At 39.6% G+C, this 15,180-nt stretch overlaps 1 protein-coding gene across 1 annotated transcript in view; it reads left to right on the top strand.

Annotated features, from left to right (window-relative positions):
• The first annotated feature begins 202 nt into the window (after positions 1 to 202).
• vipr1b (vasoactive intestinal peptide receptor 1b) overlaps positions 203 to 15,180 on the top strand; it is a 42,108-nt gene continuing 27,130 nt past the window's right edge. Inside the window, exons 1-3 of the mRNA XM_071541920.1 lie at positions 203 to 256; positions 7,222 to 7,312; positions 11,629 to 11,736. Of these exons, the coding sequence (XP_071398021.1) occupies positions 203 to 256; positions 7,222 to 7,312; positions 11,629 to 11,736 (253 nt within the window). The remainder of the gene's footprint in view (positions 257 to 7,221; positions 7,313 to 11,628; positions 11,737 to 15,180) is intronic.

Here is a 15,180-nt window from a genome sequence, read left to right as displayed (position 1 = left end):
CAAACAGATGCAGCCAGCGCACAGAGCGGAGCACAGCCACTCCGGTCCGATGGAGCAGAAGCAGCATTTTACTTCACACATACACGCGCGCGCACACAAACACACACACCCACACACACCGTTCCTGCACACACCTTCCTTCACATTTTACAAACGAGTTTGGCAAGGAGTCCTGATAGAAATCATTTCAAAACTAAGGAGGATGGATGCTTCAAACATGTTCTTTCTGCTGGTGCTCTGCCGTTATCTACCAAAAGTAAGTATTTCTTATTCTTTCTTTCAAATTTTAGAAAAAAAAAAAATGTCTTTTGTACTTGAGAATCAGCCGAAATATCCCTCCGTCTTGACAGAGGCGTATGAGATTATTTTTGATTTCAAATTTTAGAATAAATAGGCTGTAACATAAACGTTAGTAGCCTACCGTTACTAACATTGGGGGCTTAAAATGTTCTGCATAAGCAAAACATTTAGATGAGTTGGGAATTCAAATTCATGATTCAGTTTGTTAGTCGCGCTGATGTTTAGGTTTCTGTAAACCAGCCAGTCAGTGTTTCCCATAGCAATCGGCAACGACTTTGCTTGTTCAAAAAGTCTCAGACTTTGCGATGAATTGACCATAGTTCAACTACATCTCAAAGAAAAGTTCATTTTATTTGATTGTATTTCTTTTTTATCTAGATATCTTAGTGTTTGAATGTCCTACAAACTAGTCGGAAGAAAGAACCAAAATGTATCTATCTATCTATCTATCTATCTATCTATCTATCTATCTATCTCCAAATGAGCCTATATAATATTTGGACTAAAATCTTGAATTTTCGCGCAGGTTCGCACAGGTTGCTGTTAAAAAATGTCTTGTTTTTTCCTATATTGGCTATTTCTTTTCACCATTGGCAAAGTCAATAAATAAAACGATTTCACATTTGTTTTCATATATTCAGAGACATATTGTCTGCTTCTGAAGGGTATTAATAAACATTTGTCTTTTAGTTAGGCTTCTTGACTACCTCAACTTACTTTTTTTTTTTTTTTACTAGTAAATTTGAATACACTGATAATTTTATCCCAGGTCCTACAATGTATTTGCTGGTCAATGTGCATCACACCACAATGCACATCTTGAAATAAAGAATTAACTTTTCTTCAAGACAGCTATTTTAGTCAACAGAAAGTCAGTAAACAGAAAATACTGCTCTTTGTAAGAATCTACATGCCTATACCATTGCTTTATGTCTACAACTCTACCAATACTTGTAAAGATGAACTTTCTCCAATAACCAAGACTAATCTGTGATGTCATTCAGACTTAAAGCCTAAAACTGCTGCACGGAAAGTAAATGTGAGACCTACTGGGACACTGGTTGTTCTTTTTCATGACATGAACTTTGTCTTGCAACATTTCGTAGCCTAAAGAGAGCAGACTTGTGATCTGAAGGTTGTTGGTCCGAAACCTGAGCAAATCTCTGAGGGAAAGAGCATGAGTGAGGAACACTCTGCCCTACCTCAACAACTACTGCTGTAGTGACTTTAGGCAACACACCCCCATTTCTCCAGAGCAGCTGCTCCGTGGGAAGACTTAGTAGAAGACTGTGGCTGCAGTGGGCAGCGTCCAAATATGTTTGTGTGTAACGGTGTCATGAAGCAGGGAGATGCAGAAAAAGAACATACAGTATATGCTCAGTAAGGCTGTTAACTAGATAAATACAGGTTAAACAATTTTTTTTTTAAAAAGGGAAAATGTTCACATATCCCCAGAAAACTACCTGTCATGCCTCTTCCATCTCTATCAGTTTTTTCAGTGGAGCTGAATCTCACACACACTTTTCTCTCTCTGTTCTGGAAATATGGTGCATTAGTGAAAATGCACTACTAAAACTGAGCCTCCTGCATGATAATGGCATAAGAAACATACAGTATAGAGAACACTGAAATTCAGTGGCACTGCCCTTTAAGCAAATCCAGTGATCTGCTTAATTTCCCCTTCAGCTATTGTGACTTCAGCATTCTTCTAATACATGAAGTCACTCATTCATTCAAGCCCTTTATATCAAAGACCGTAGATTAAGCTCCTGATGCCTTTACAATCCAAATACAAATAAATAGAATAGAATAAAGTAGAACTTTTAACTGTAAGGAAAGATATTGCTATGAATGTGCAAATTAAATGTAAATGTATTAATGTGCAAATTAAATGTAAAAAGTGCATTGTGCATTGCCACTCCTGGCACAGAGGGAGTGGCATTCCTGCCCGGAGCTGAAGGAGCCTCTGACTGAAGACACTCTGTTGTCTGACCAGTAGGTTGTGTAGGGGGTGTGTAGTGTTGTCCATTATGCTGAGCAGCTTGTGCAACATCCTTCTCTGCACAACCATATTATGATTATTAATGATGAGAATGATGATGCTGATGATGATGATGACACTTAAGTCAGACTGTGTTAAAATAAGGTTATCTTGTTTAACTGTTATTAACTATACCTCCTTCACATTGAAATATTTCACCCCTCAAATTTCAGTGTACCAGTTGCTAAATAACTATCTAATGAATACATTAGAGCACATATGTCATCTATTAACCTGTTTGGCCCAATCAATTGTTTTGATATTCCAACCATACACATGGTACGCCATTATTTGGAAGAGTAAATTTAAGTATAGACTAAATTAATGGGACACTATACTCTTTTTAAACATTGGACCACAGTAAATAGTTAGCTGTAATCTCTCTGTGTGTTTGGCATGGATAGTTTGTTAGAGCTCCATTGCCACTTTAAACAGGCTAATATGCGACAGTGCAGTGCCATGGTGCTTTGCTCATGGGAGTTTTGGTACTGTTAAGTGGGCTCTCTAAATGTACGCTACTTCCAGCCTCCTTTTAGTAGCTCATAAATACTGTCAGCACATTTCGGTTCTGGGAATTGAACCAACACCCTTCAGGGCATTTAAAGTTCAGGCCAATCTGTGCCTAAAGCTGAAATCATCCACCGGATAGCTTAGGATTGCTCAAGATAGGAAAATCAGCAAGTGTGTCCTAGTTTGCTGCAGGATTTTGGTATTTTCATTAAGCCCACTGACTCGTGTGCAAGACCAAACTTCCAGTGTCACCTGCAATTACGTCTTATGTAGCAGAATTGTTTTCAGCTCATAAGACAGTCGGCCTATCAGTGTTGTGCTGATACGCCGGCTCTTCTCATGGCACACAACTACTGACAGCGATTTTACATGTACAAGTTACCTCAAACTGTCCTGTCAATGTATTTCGAGTGATAATTAATAGCAATGTGCTTTGTTACAATTACGGAAATATGCAGGTTTCTGATTATGATCATGTTTGGCGGCTTTTAGACACTCACCATGGTTTCTTTGGATGCCTGTCAGGTCAGCTCTTTGCTCTTTGGGTCAGGCAGAACGGACTGTGAAGATCTAAGTGACTGTGTGAAAATTTCCTCCTGCTCGCCCCTGACAACTCTCGGATGTCTGGCCCACCATGAGGCTGCAGCAGTTCAACCAGAGACGTCATCTGTTGACATATTTTAGTGGCTCTTATAGGCTCTAGTGTGGAAAACATTTAAACGTTTGCCGGTGCGCTCTCGGTACTTTTGCGTCCTTTCCACAGTCCTAGGCAGCTGCCTTACAATAACACACCGTGACGTGTTTCATCAGTATATCTGGTTAGGATATATAGTGTCGAGGAGGGTGCAGAAAATCCTGTAAGTGGTTAAAAAGTGGCTGGATGTATTTGTGTGATACAATGCAGACGGGACAGGGAGGAGGAGACAGGGGAGCAGTATCGAGGCAGAAGCCAAAAGCAACTTGTTGGATGAATTATCAGAGATACTTTTAATGCATAGACTGATGTCACCCCCAGCATTTTTTCAGCATGATTCAGACACATTTCCTGTATTTACGTTTGACATGCAGGATAAAGTGTCCTATCTTTAAATCATGCCCAGTGCACACACTGTGCTAACCCTGACTGTGACAGCCTAAAGCCATTGCTTAGGAGCTATGCATGATTTAGAACTTGCTATCCATTGAAGTGTGGGATGGGAATAAACGCAGTAGTTTGCTTTGTCTGGCCACACACACACACACACACGCATCAGCCTTTCTTTTCTTTTTCCTATCCGCTCGCCCCGTGTTTTATTTGATTGTTATCTTGTACTCAAACAAGGCCAGACTAGCGGCCATTGAAATGACAACAATCACTAAAAACTTAAAGCAGCGGCCTGGCAGCCCTCGTGATGAGATCTGTGCTAACAAACTATCCAGGCTGGCAGGTATTTATGTGTTGCATTGCCCACAGAGACACTGCCTGTGTGTGTTTTTGTGTGTGTGTCTGTCTGTCCCTAAGGCTTGGAGAGGCCCACTTATCATCTGCATAGTGTGAGATTGTCATTTTGATGCATTGCACAATACAACAGCTTCTATGGCTGGGTTGAGTTGCGTCCACAGAGTAGATATTATAGATAGGTTTTCAGCATCTGTAACTGGCTGGCACTTAATAATTGTCTTCAGTGTTTGAGCAGTAGCATAAATCACTGTCCAGACCCTTCCCCTCTCCTCTTGTATCTGTAAATGTACCTCCTTTTCAACCACCCCCTGAATCAAATACGCTTACTCATACTCTGAACTCACAATTGTTTTATTATTTCTGGTCTCTCTCTGTGTATTCTGGCTCTATTCACAATATAGGATAGTACATGAACTAATAAACTACCTCCATGCAATGAAGAGTGCTTGATCCCATCAGCCTACAGTCCAAGTCCATCCACACATTCCACTATCATGTCTATTTTCCCCCCCAATGAGGGACTCTATTATCTTTTTTTATCTAGTGTTTATGCAGCATTAGTGTTAGCGTTTTGAAATCTTCAGGTTTGTTGCCACTGGGTCGCTCTTCCCAGAAGAGCTAAGACATCATACCAGTGGAGTTAGAACATGTTCTTCATTTTGATCTCATGTTGAACATTTGGGTTAGTACCCTGAATTTTTTTTTACTCTAATTTGGATTTATTTTCAGTAGTTAGAAAACCCACAGCTTGTGCCGTAAGTCTGAGATATCTTTGTGAATTGAAACTTTGCAGGGGAAGAGAACAGTGGTGCTCTTCTTCTTCCGTTGATAGATGTTAATTTATGTTGCACAGTTTCATCAGTGAAAACTTTTATTGCTTGTATAGACAAACAGATAAAGCAGTGCAGGCTGCAAATTGCTCTTCGGGACACAATATTGTGTGTTTACAGCTCACAGAGAGCACAAGATTTCACTTCCCCTCTGCTCTCAGGGGCCTTTGCACTCAAATCCTCTCTTAAGTGCCCCATCCTTATATTGCTCAACAATTAATTTCATGCTCATCAAAAAAAAAGGGTTATGAAAGGGTCTGACCACCAAGAGTGTTCCGCCTCTGTCCATCTTGCTCTGCTCAGATAATGTCAGCAGATTAATCTCTTGCCTCCCAGTCGGTGCCTTGCTATTACTTTAGGATATGTGGGGTTCTCTGCTGTAATCGGTTGCAGCGCAGCGGTTCCTGTGAGCAAAGTTGCGGGGATTATGATAGTGTCAGGACAACCTCATCCAGGAAGGGAAGAAAGCGTTAGGTAATGACTCAGGCCCAGATAGCGCAGTATGTGTGGTATGGGTCGTATAAACTGCATTTTTGTGTCACACTTTCCATTAATGTTGTTTACCTAAAGGTCGCTAAAGTGTCTTTACTATCACATGATGCACATTATTGCCCTTATTGCCCATAATGCAGTGTTGTGTTGACATTATCTCCCTTGGCTGTGAACAATAAACTATACTACCTGTAGTATTCGGGTAATTCAGCAGCACTTCTTTCAAATGTACTGTACTTTATGCAGCTCTTAAAATAGAGGTTGCACGTAGATTGCTTTTTTATGGGTCTTTTACATTCATTTTGCCCATTTTGACCCGTTTTGAGTCTTGTGTGCTATTGTTTGCAATGTTCTCTAAATATTGTTCCATTTTATAAGCCTCCTGTTTGTGGTGTCTTTAGTGTCACTGTCACATTCAGATAGATGGTCACAACATAAACATTCTTCATTGCATCTAGATATCACAAATGCCCTCTGCCTGTTAAAGGGATGAACACAGCTTACCTCATCACATTAAGTGAGTGCTGCTGTTGTCTTGAGAGGCGTCCTTTTCTTTGATGGGGTTTGTTGTGTAGGTGAGCAGCCTACTGTAGGCTAATAAGAGCTGCTGTGAACAGCACAGGCTCAGATCCACTGGGAGCAACACTGGTATTTCTGGACTGATGAGGATCACTTCATGTTTGGTATTAATAGGATGGTGGAGGCGCTCTATAGTGGTATAGCTATCCTATAGTCACTATAGGATAGGTATACTGAAGATGACATCTAAGTGGAGCACATGCATTGTACTATTGTAAATACATGATGTGTTTTGCTCCATGTGATTCCCTGCACACTCTTCTTACCATGCCCTTTACTGGCTTGTGTACAGCTTTGGTAATGGCAATGCATCTGAGTCCTCTTCTGTCATAGCCAGCTTCCCTGGGAGTCCATGAATATGCTCTGCCACATGTAGACTGCTCACATCTCTCTCTCTCTCTCTCTCTCTCTCTCTCTCTCTCTCTCTCTCTCTCTTTCTCGCTCTCTCCATCTCCACTGACCTTCTCAAGCTGCTCGCTGCTCGTCTTACACATTTTCATTGACCCACCGGCTCTCCGCCAGCGGCTGTCAGCCTGAGTTTGTCAGCCCTTGTTGACACAGATGAACAATCGCAGTAGATTACTCACTGGCCCACTCTCCACTTCCTAATCCATTTGCATGATACCATCTATATGCAGGGCGAGAGGGAGCTCTGTTTTGATTTCAGACATAGAGAACTAGAGTAGAGTACAGAGTAAACCTTTATTGTCCCCGAAGCCTGCAGCCATTATAAACATGCACAGTACACATAAACAGTTACAATACATATGTGCATTTACTGCATTTATTGGTGGAAGGTTCATTATATTAACAATAACAGTGCAAAGGTCATTGTAACAAATGTGACATGTCATGTGACAAAGGAAAAAAGACATATTCATTAGCGTATCACTGGCATGAAACCTGTCTGGAGGACCAATGGCCTCTACCTCACTGATGTAAGATGAATTCTTACAGTACTTCATTGCACTGAGATGGAAGTGTATGCTACTCTTAACAACCAAATTTGTTTTCTGTCTTTTCTGCAGGTGTTATCCGTGCAGATGTGTGATGTGGTGAATGAGGTCGAGCTGGAGAAAGAGCGCTGCGAGAATAGCACCTCCGGGAACGTCACTTCAGGTCATTCTCCACGCACATTTCTCTCTGCTACTATCACACTGTTTAGGGTTTGCAGGAAGCCATTTGGAGAAAATGGGAAACAGCATGTGTAAATAAATAGGCAGGTAATACTGTGTGTGGGAGGCCATAGCAGGCAGAAATGAAGGATACAGCATTTTCTCAGAGACCGCTGTTCACTCACAAATGGCGTAGCCCGACTTTCACCCAGTGACACCCAGCTGTAACTAAGTAGGTAGAGTAAATATTAGAAATCACAGCTGAATTACCTCTCAGTTCAAGAAACTAATGTATATTGTAATTGTCACAGATTTAAGATGGTAACAGTCCGGGTTTGTTAGCATAATTCCCAAGGAATTATAGTAGGCTACATTTTCTTAGAAAAACCTCCTCTTTTAACCATCAATTGAAGGAATAATCTTTTAAGTACTGAATGTTTGTATTATATAGTTTAATTTCGTACTTACTAGGAATTAGGGTAATATTTTCATTAGCAGAAATTAGCTTTTCTTTATAATTACCTTCGCCAAGGAGGTAATGTTTTCGCCTGCATCTGTGTGTCCATCTGTTAGCAGGATATCTCAAAAGGTTGGGCACGGATTTGCACAAAACTTGGTATGAAGATTGGTTATGGGTCAAGGAAGAACTGATTAACTTTTCATTTGATTGGCCAAAAGGGGCCATGGTTTTAGCCGTGGCATATCACCAAAAAGTGTTTGTCACACATGGCATGGCATGGCGTATTTAAGGTTCCCATGGAATTCCCAGTTTCTTATCCTTTCTTCTTCATTATTTCCATTTTAATTCAAGGCCAAAATATACTGTATATGTTCAGCAAAGGTACTAAATAACACATTTCAATTTACACAATAAGAGCATTGAAATTGTGCTGTAAAAGTAAGCATAATTTTTTTCCATGGTATCACTGGATTCTTACCATAACCTTTATAATTGGTTATGTCCTTTTCCATACAATCCAGACAACCTGTGCTACACATTATTATTGCGTTTTTTCCATGCAATCAAGATAAACTTGTATCATTTATTCTCTGCAGGGTTACAAAGTAAAGTTTATGGTTTACAGTGTAAGTAAATACTACAAACAGAAACAGCATTTCATTTTGTGGTGTTTCTAAAAATCAGGAGCACAACAGAACCAAGAGCCAAACAGAACCAATCCCTAAATGTGAAGCAGTTTAAAATGGCCATGAATTTTAAAATGATATACGTTCACTGCATTTCACATCTCTAGAAGCAAAACTGTGGTGGTTTCAAAGTAACTGAAAATATTGGAGATTCATGTACCAAAAAAGAAAAAAGATTTTATTTGCATGTCCTGCTTTTGTAAATTATCACGGCAACTGGGAACACAATTTGCATAAGTGGTTAAGTGGCCGCTGCAAGCATCATCTGATTTGTGGATGTGCAAAAAAATATGACACACACAATGCCTTGGGGCCGACCAGTATCACAATGTAAAATCAAAAACGTTAGCACACCAGTGATCTAACATTTAGTTCCGGCCCCAAATCTTAAAAAAAAATGTCACATTTCAACATTAGCTGCTAGAAATGCCTCAAGCCATTTCTTTTTGTTGGCTAGATAGTGAACATTCAACGCCTCCCACTTTAGAGCTGAAATCTGAGCCAGCTCCTCATTAACAATGAAATAAAGCTGGTTAACGTTTTGAAAAATCTAATTTTGTCACAAAACATTGCACACATATTTACAAGACTGTTAATCCCTTCAGATTGTGCTTTGAACTAGTTTAGAGCACTTTCTTTTTTTTATCAATAAACTAAACTGAGATTAAATCTATCCACCAGTCTCAGGGCTGAGGCTGAGCCAATCGTCACGATCTTCCAATGTCAAGCCAGCCAGAATACAAAAAACAGGTCAATATTTTCAAAATATCAATATATATGTAATATATAAGAAATAAGAGGACTCTAAGAATATGGAGAAAAACAATATATGAAAATGACAGCATACAGTGTGTGTATTATCATATTAATGGATCTATAGAGGGCGTTGTGAAAAGCTATACATCTTCCAAATACATTCACTTTACAGATATACTGTACATAACATGTGCAGAACATGCAGATTTGCCTATGTGCATTACTAGCTGTCCACATTGCCAAACTCCATTTGGAGGTACCATATGTACAGAAAAAAGGCACATGTGCACTGATGTCTATCATAACTGCCTAAATATGCAATCATACATCATTTTGCCTGTTTTTTGTAATCATGCGCTTTCTTTGAAACTGTTTTGAATCCTTTTTGTAAATGTAAATGGAAATGAAGGCTTCATACTTTGCTTTGACAATGAAGGTCAGCATCATGCAAAGACCTATGAAACCCGAGTGAAGCTTCGGAAGACTGTGAAAGGACTGTAATAATAATAAAACACACACACACACACACACACACACACACACACACAAGCAATATAATGCATTGCAAAGTGAGAACTTATGAGATTTCTTGGAAAAGTGCCGTAAGCTCAAAAAGAACTTGAGGCTCTTTTGAAAACTTAAGACAATCTGAATTTGAATCAGATCCTTTAAAGTGTATCACCAACTTCTTCTTCTCTCTATGTCTCTGTATTTGGTGTGTGAGGGCCTCAACAGCCGTTTTGTAGCAGAGTGTGTATAGCACTACCGTCATTAATGCTGCATGCCAGAATATACAAACTGTCAAGAGATATTCTTCAGTTTTATAGCTGGTCTCTGTTTGTTTCTAGGAGGCCGTGGAACACCAGGACAGTCTATATGTATATTGCACAGCTGTAAACTGTGAACATATGGTTTCTCACACATGTGCTACACAACACTGCTAATCCAGTTATTAGGGATATGACCTTTTGCAAGCGGCTTCCAGTACCTTCCTGTTGAGGAAGCAGATAGGGAACTGGAGAAATGAGGGTCATTGAAGAGATAAGGAGGAAAGCAGCGCGCACACAAGCAGTTCATGTATGTTCACTTTATGTATTATGCAGGATGGACGCAGTATGTAAGTAGTATACGTCTATTGTCATTGAAATATGATTTCTCAGTCAGTCTTTGAGGACATTATCATTATGTCTGTGTGCTAAAATAATTGGGATGTGCTCAGTTTGACCCACAGAAAGACCAACTGGTGATTGCAGTGACATGAAGTTAATAGAAATGTGTTTTGTCCCTGTGTTCCTGTAAGGAGGCCAAAACCAGATACTTCAGTGTTTCAGAGTAGAACTTATGAATAATTTCTCCTCATGTTGTGTGTGTGTGTGTGTGTGTGTGTCGAAGGGCATGGGCGTATATATTACCAAGTAACACAGCTCCATATTCATGATGTCCCGTCTGACATTGCTGAGCTTATCACTGGAGCATGTTTGTTTCAGAGCAGCATGATCAGTCATGTTCCAGACTCTCTGTGTGTTTACCCCCACCGGCCCACGCTCAGACACACTGGATGAGGCTGTGGGTGTTTGAGGAACAAGAAAAACCCCTCCCTTCTATTTAAATTCTTAGTTCAATCATTGTATTACCCGTGTCATCATCATCATCATATATTTTAATAATTTATAGAGTGTGTTGGATGAGTTCATCATAGCGTCCTTTTGGGTGGTTAGGAACAGGGTTCATATAAATGTCAAACTACCTGGTTGAATATTGATCCTTGCATTAGATCTTTCCATATCTTTCCACATAAGGACGAATACATTCTGTAGCGCCTCCATGTTGAAATGTATGCAATTGCAATATTTGACATTTGCAATATTTGACTCGGCATTATGAATACCAGACTCTAAATGTCATCAAAGTGGAGGGGTGGACTGAGATTATTGAGTCCTTTCCTGTGTTGACATTTCATTTACTTGATTTGACTGTTAAGATGTTTACTGAAGGAATATGATGTGAGAAATGTCATTTGATGAAGTTGATGCAGGATTAAAGTCAGTATTTTGTACTATGATTTGAGGTAAACTTTCCCTAATCAACACATATTATTTCCCACTGGGTATATTGTATGGAAGTAAGTGAACTTTCCCTCATGATCACTGGAAGTTGCATGGCAAAACACACACACACACACACACACACACACACACACCGTGGCAATGATCATGTCATGGGTGGCATGTCAGGCACAACATTTAATTTGTCATAATAATCGGTGTGTGTGTGTGTGTGTGTGTGTGTGTGTGCGTGTGTGTGTGTGTGTGTGTGTGTGTGTGTGTGTGTGTGTGTGTGTGTGTGTGTGTGTATGTGTGTGTGTGTGTGTGTGCGTGTGTGTGATGCTATGTTAATGGTGATGTATTCTCCTGGCAGGTTGCCAAGGGATGTGGGATATCGTGGCCTGTTGGCCTTCAGCCAGAGTTGGAGAGGTGGTGACAATAACCTGCCCCAATTACTTCAGTTACTTCAGTGAGCACAAAGGTAAACATCTTTCACAATACAGTCTGCATGACAAATATCTTCTCTATCTATCCCTATCCCTTACCTATCTCCTATCTATCACATTTTGGTTGAATCATATCACTAATAATATGATAATATGCACTGCTACTCGTTCCTGAATCTGGATAAACTTGCACCACTAAAGTGATTCATTAAGCAGACACTCTGTTTGCTTTGCTCCTTAGCTTTAGAACAAGAAACTTTAATAAATTTTAAGGTTCATTTAAATATCAGTAATTTAGTCTAGCTGTACTAATGGAATAATTTATTTGTGAACAAACAAACCCACAGGTGCCAAAACAAAACCTTGTGCTGTTACTCTGTTCATTACTTTAGGGCTGAGTGACAGATTTGTATTTATTTTCATATTTGTGTAATATACGCAGGCAATATTGGGGTCAATCAAACCTTAATGAATTTCTTTCAAGCCAAATGAATATTTCGAAATTTCAAAATGTATTTTGCGTACAACAAAAGCCTGTGGGTGCATCTGAAGAGGAAGTGTGTTGTTTGTGTGAAAATGGAGATTTAGATTCATAAAACTGGTAGTTTCACCGCAACCTCCTGAGCACACATGAAAATGGGATTGGAAAACATTGCAGAAAGCCCAAGGCAAACAACTCTCACAGAATCCTTTGTACTAAGCACACACTGGATATGGATTCATGGACCTCATAAAGACCATCATTACTGTGACTGTAACATACAACGCCTTTATTTAAAAGTCCAATCCTTAGAATTTCAAAGCTTTAACCGTTTTTTTATATCTCTGTTGTTTTTCAAAGCTGGAAGAATAGCTCACATTCTTGGAAAGTGAATGAGTTGTGTGTTTATTCAGCAGGCACAATGAACATATTTTAGCTATACAGCCTTCATCAGCAGCTGAATGTATAAAGACAAAGCTCATTCACTTGTGTTGGCAATCGATCATGTTTTTGCAAGTTTTTAACCTTTTGCACTTCACTTTGTCTGTATTTGGTTTTTGAATTGAGCACATTAAGCCTCAATTTATGTTGTATGTAAAACAGGCCGGGGGGAAAATGTATTTGCCAACTATTTTAATCACTCTTGGTTTGCTTTAAAATCGGATCTGAGTTACAATGGGGTGGGAAGGGCATATAAAGCTTCTGCAAGTCCTACAAACATATACACATCCTATTCTTCAAAAATCGCAATCTTTAGACTGGGGCTTGAATCATCTTTTAACATGCATTATTTAATCACTTCATACTGGAAAATGGTGACATGCATTAGATTTAGTATTTGTGATAAACCTTGCAGTTCTTGTCTAATTTTTGTTAACCAAAATGAATGGGCAATATGTAGCAATAATGTGGTATGTGAAACAGGAGTCAATATGTCGTTCAAAGATATGGCTTATTTTTGTGTTTTCAAGAACGAGAAGAGAGACAAAGCAAGACTGAGAGAGAGAAAGAGAGACTCAGAGAGAGAAAGAGGAAGACCGAGAGAGAACAGACAGAGAGACAGATTTTGTATTTGTACAGAATTGTTTGCTGGTAGAAGCTCTTTGCATTGAGACTTTGATGCCATTTTATGTTATTCATTCTTATCTCTTTGATGCTGTTGTTGGCACTATACGAATTGTTTTCTCTTCTTTCTCTTCTATTACCAGTAGACACAGGATCTGGTGGACAGGACCTTATACCAATCTAGGATGAAATGCTCACACAGAAACTTTTCTTACATGAGTTGAATTGAGTTGAATTGAAAAGGACGTTCTGTAGATAAGGACACATCGGTCATGCAAATACAGAGCTCCAATTGGCTTGAAAGAATTCTCAATATGTTGACTCTTGACAGATTTACAGCTTAATAGATGTTTGCAGTTTGTAGATCTACATATTTGCAGCGCAGGGTGGGCAAATTTGTATTGTAGGCTCTCCACATCATTAGATTTACAAAGTTGATTTTCACATGTGCGTCATAAGCTGTTCATATCCTCTGATATACAGAAGAATGTGTATATAAATACAGTATGTCCAGGCGTACCCACGTTCTATTTCACTATCAAATTTACAGATGAAGGTTACATGTGTACGGAAATGTTTCCTGAAATATGTACAGGTCTTGTGCATAAACACACATAATATTGTGCCAAAAAAACAGACAAACAGAAAAAAAGAAAACAGAGCAGTGTATGGAGGTTTCAGCATCCTCCTATTTGACTGAACACACAACAGCAAAGATCAGTGCACTGTCCATTACAGATTGGTTGACGATGTGACATTATCTGTTGCACACACTGAACGGCTTGAATCTCCTCAAGAAGAACAGTCTACTGTGTCCTTCCTGGTTGACTGTGTCTGTCTGTGTGGTCAGAACAGTCTTATTTGTTGATATGAGCCCCCAAGACCTTGTGCGACAACCAACTCCACATTGTAGCGCCACAGTTTTACTTGACCAGGTACCTTTGAGCATTCTCATCTTTTGGTCCTGCTGTAACACCTAAATATCTCTCTTTGTCTTTGGGGCTTCTACTTTTCCCTGCATACCAACTTTTGGCAGGTGTCTCAGATATTCCTGGAATTGCCTCTTCATCAATCAGCTCCTTTCAGAGATGCTTCCTGATTTACGTGCCTTTATTTTCATCCTGACTCCGTTTTAGGTTATCGAGAATCTTTTGATCTTGCTGGGCGTACACTTGGCCTTGTCTTATCTCTGGTTTTTCTATTTGCAATCTGGAAATGTATTATGTTTACCTGTCTGGCCCATTGTGTTTGATGCTTCTCTGCCCCTCTCACTTTCAAAATCAAAATCAAAATGTTCCTGTTTGTTGCTATCGCTACATTAACTCTTCCACTGCCAGTAAGTTCTCTGAGGTCTTCAAAGCTGCTCCCATTACCTGCATTATTGAGGCTCCCCAACTTAGCACAGAGGAACTATATTTCCTTTGAAATTTTGAGAGACCATATCTAGCAAACTATAAGAAAGCAGTTAAAAGACGCAAAATATTTCTCTGAACTGATTTCTAGAAAGTCCCACAATCCCAAGGTCCTGGGACAAACGGGGACAAACTCTATCATCTGTCTGTCTCTATCCCCCTTTGGATCCACCATCAATGTGTCCACATCAAGTGTGAGGAATTAAAATTCTTCATCAGTAAAGTTGAGAACACTGTGGCTCAGCCCATCTTAAAAAAGCCCAGTTTAGACCCCCTCAGTGTCTATAACAACTTCAGACCCATATCTAAACTACCATTCCTGTCTAAGGTCCTTGAAAAGATTGTTATTTTGCCAACTGCTGCCTTTCTTTCCAAAACCACATATTGGAAACATTCCAGTCAGTGTTTAGGGCTTCTCATAATACTGAGTCCGCCCGACTGAATGTGATTAATGCCCTGCTCCTCACAGTAGATTCTGGTAATTGTGCTATCCTGGTCCTACTGGAGCTCGGTGCCGCATT

This window comes from Centroberyx affinis, unplaced genomic scaffold (genome assembly GCF_046629955.1).
Source record: "Centroberyx affinis isolate AG114_WGS23_722 - 3 ecotype Tasmania unplaced genomic scaffold, CSIRO-AGI_Caff_v1 ptg000224l_1, whole genome shotgun sequence".
Lineage (NCBI taxonomy): Eukaryota > Metazoa > Chordata > Actinopteri > Beryciformes > Berycidae > Centroberyx > Centroberyx affinis.
This window is presented reverse-complemented; position numbering and strand designations above follow the sequence as displayed.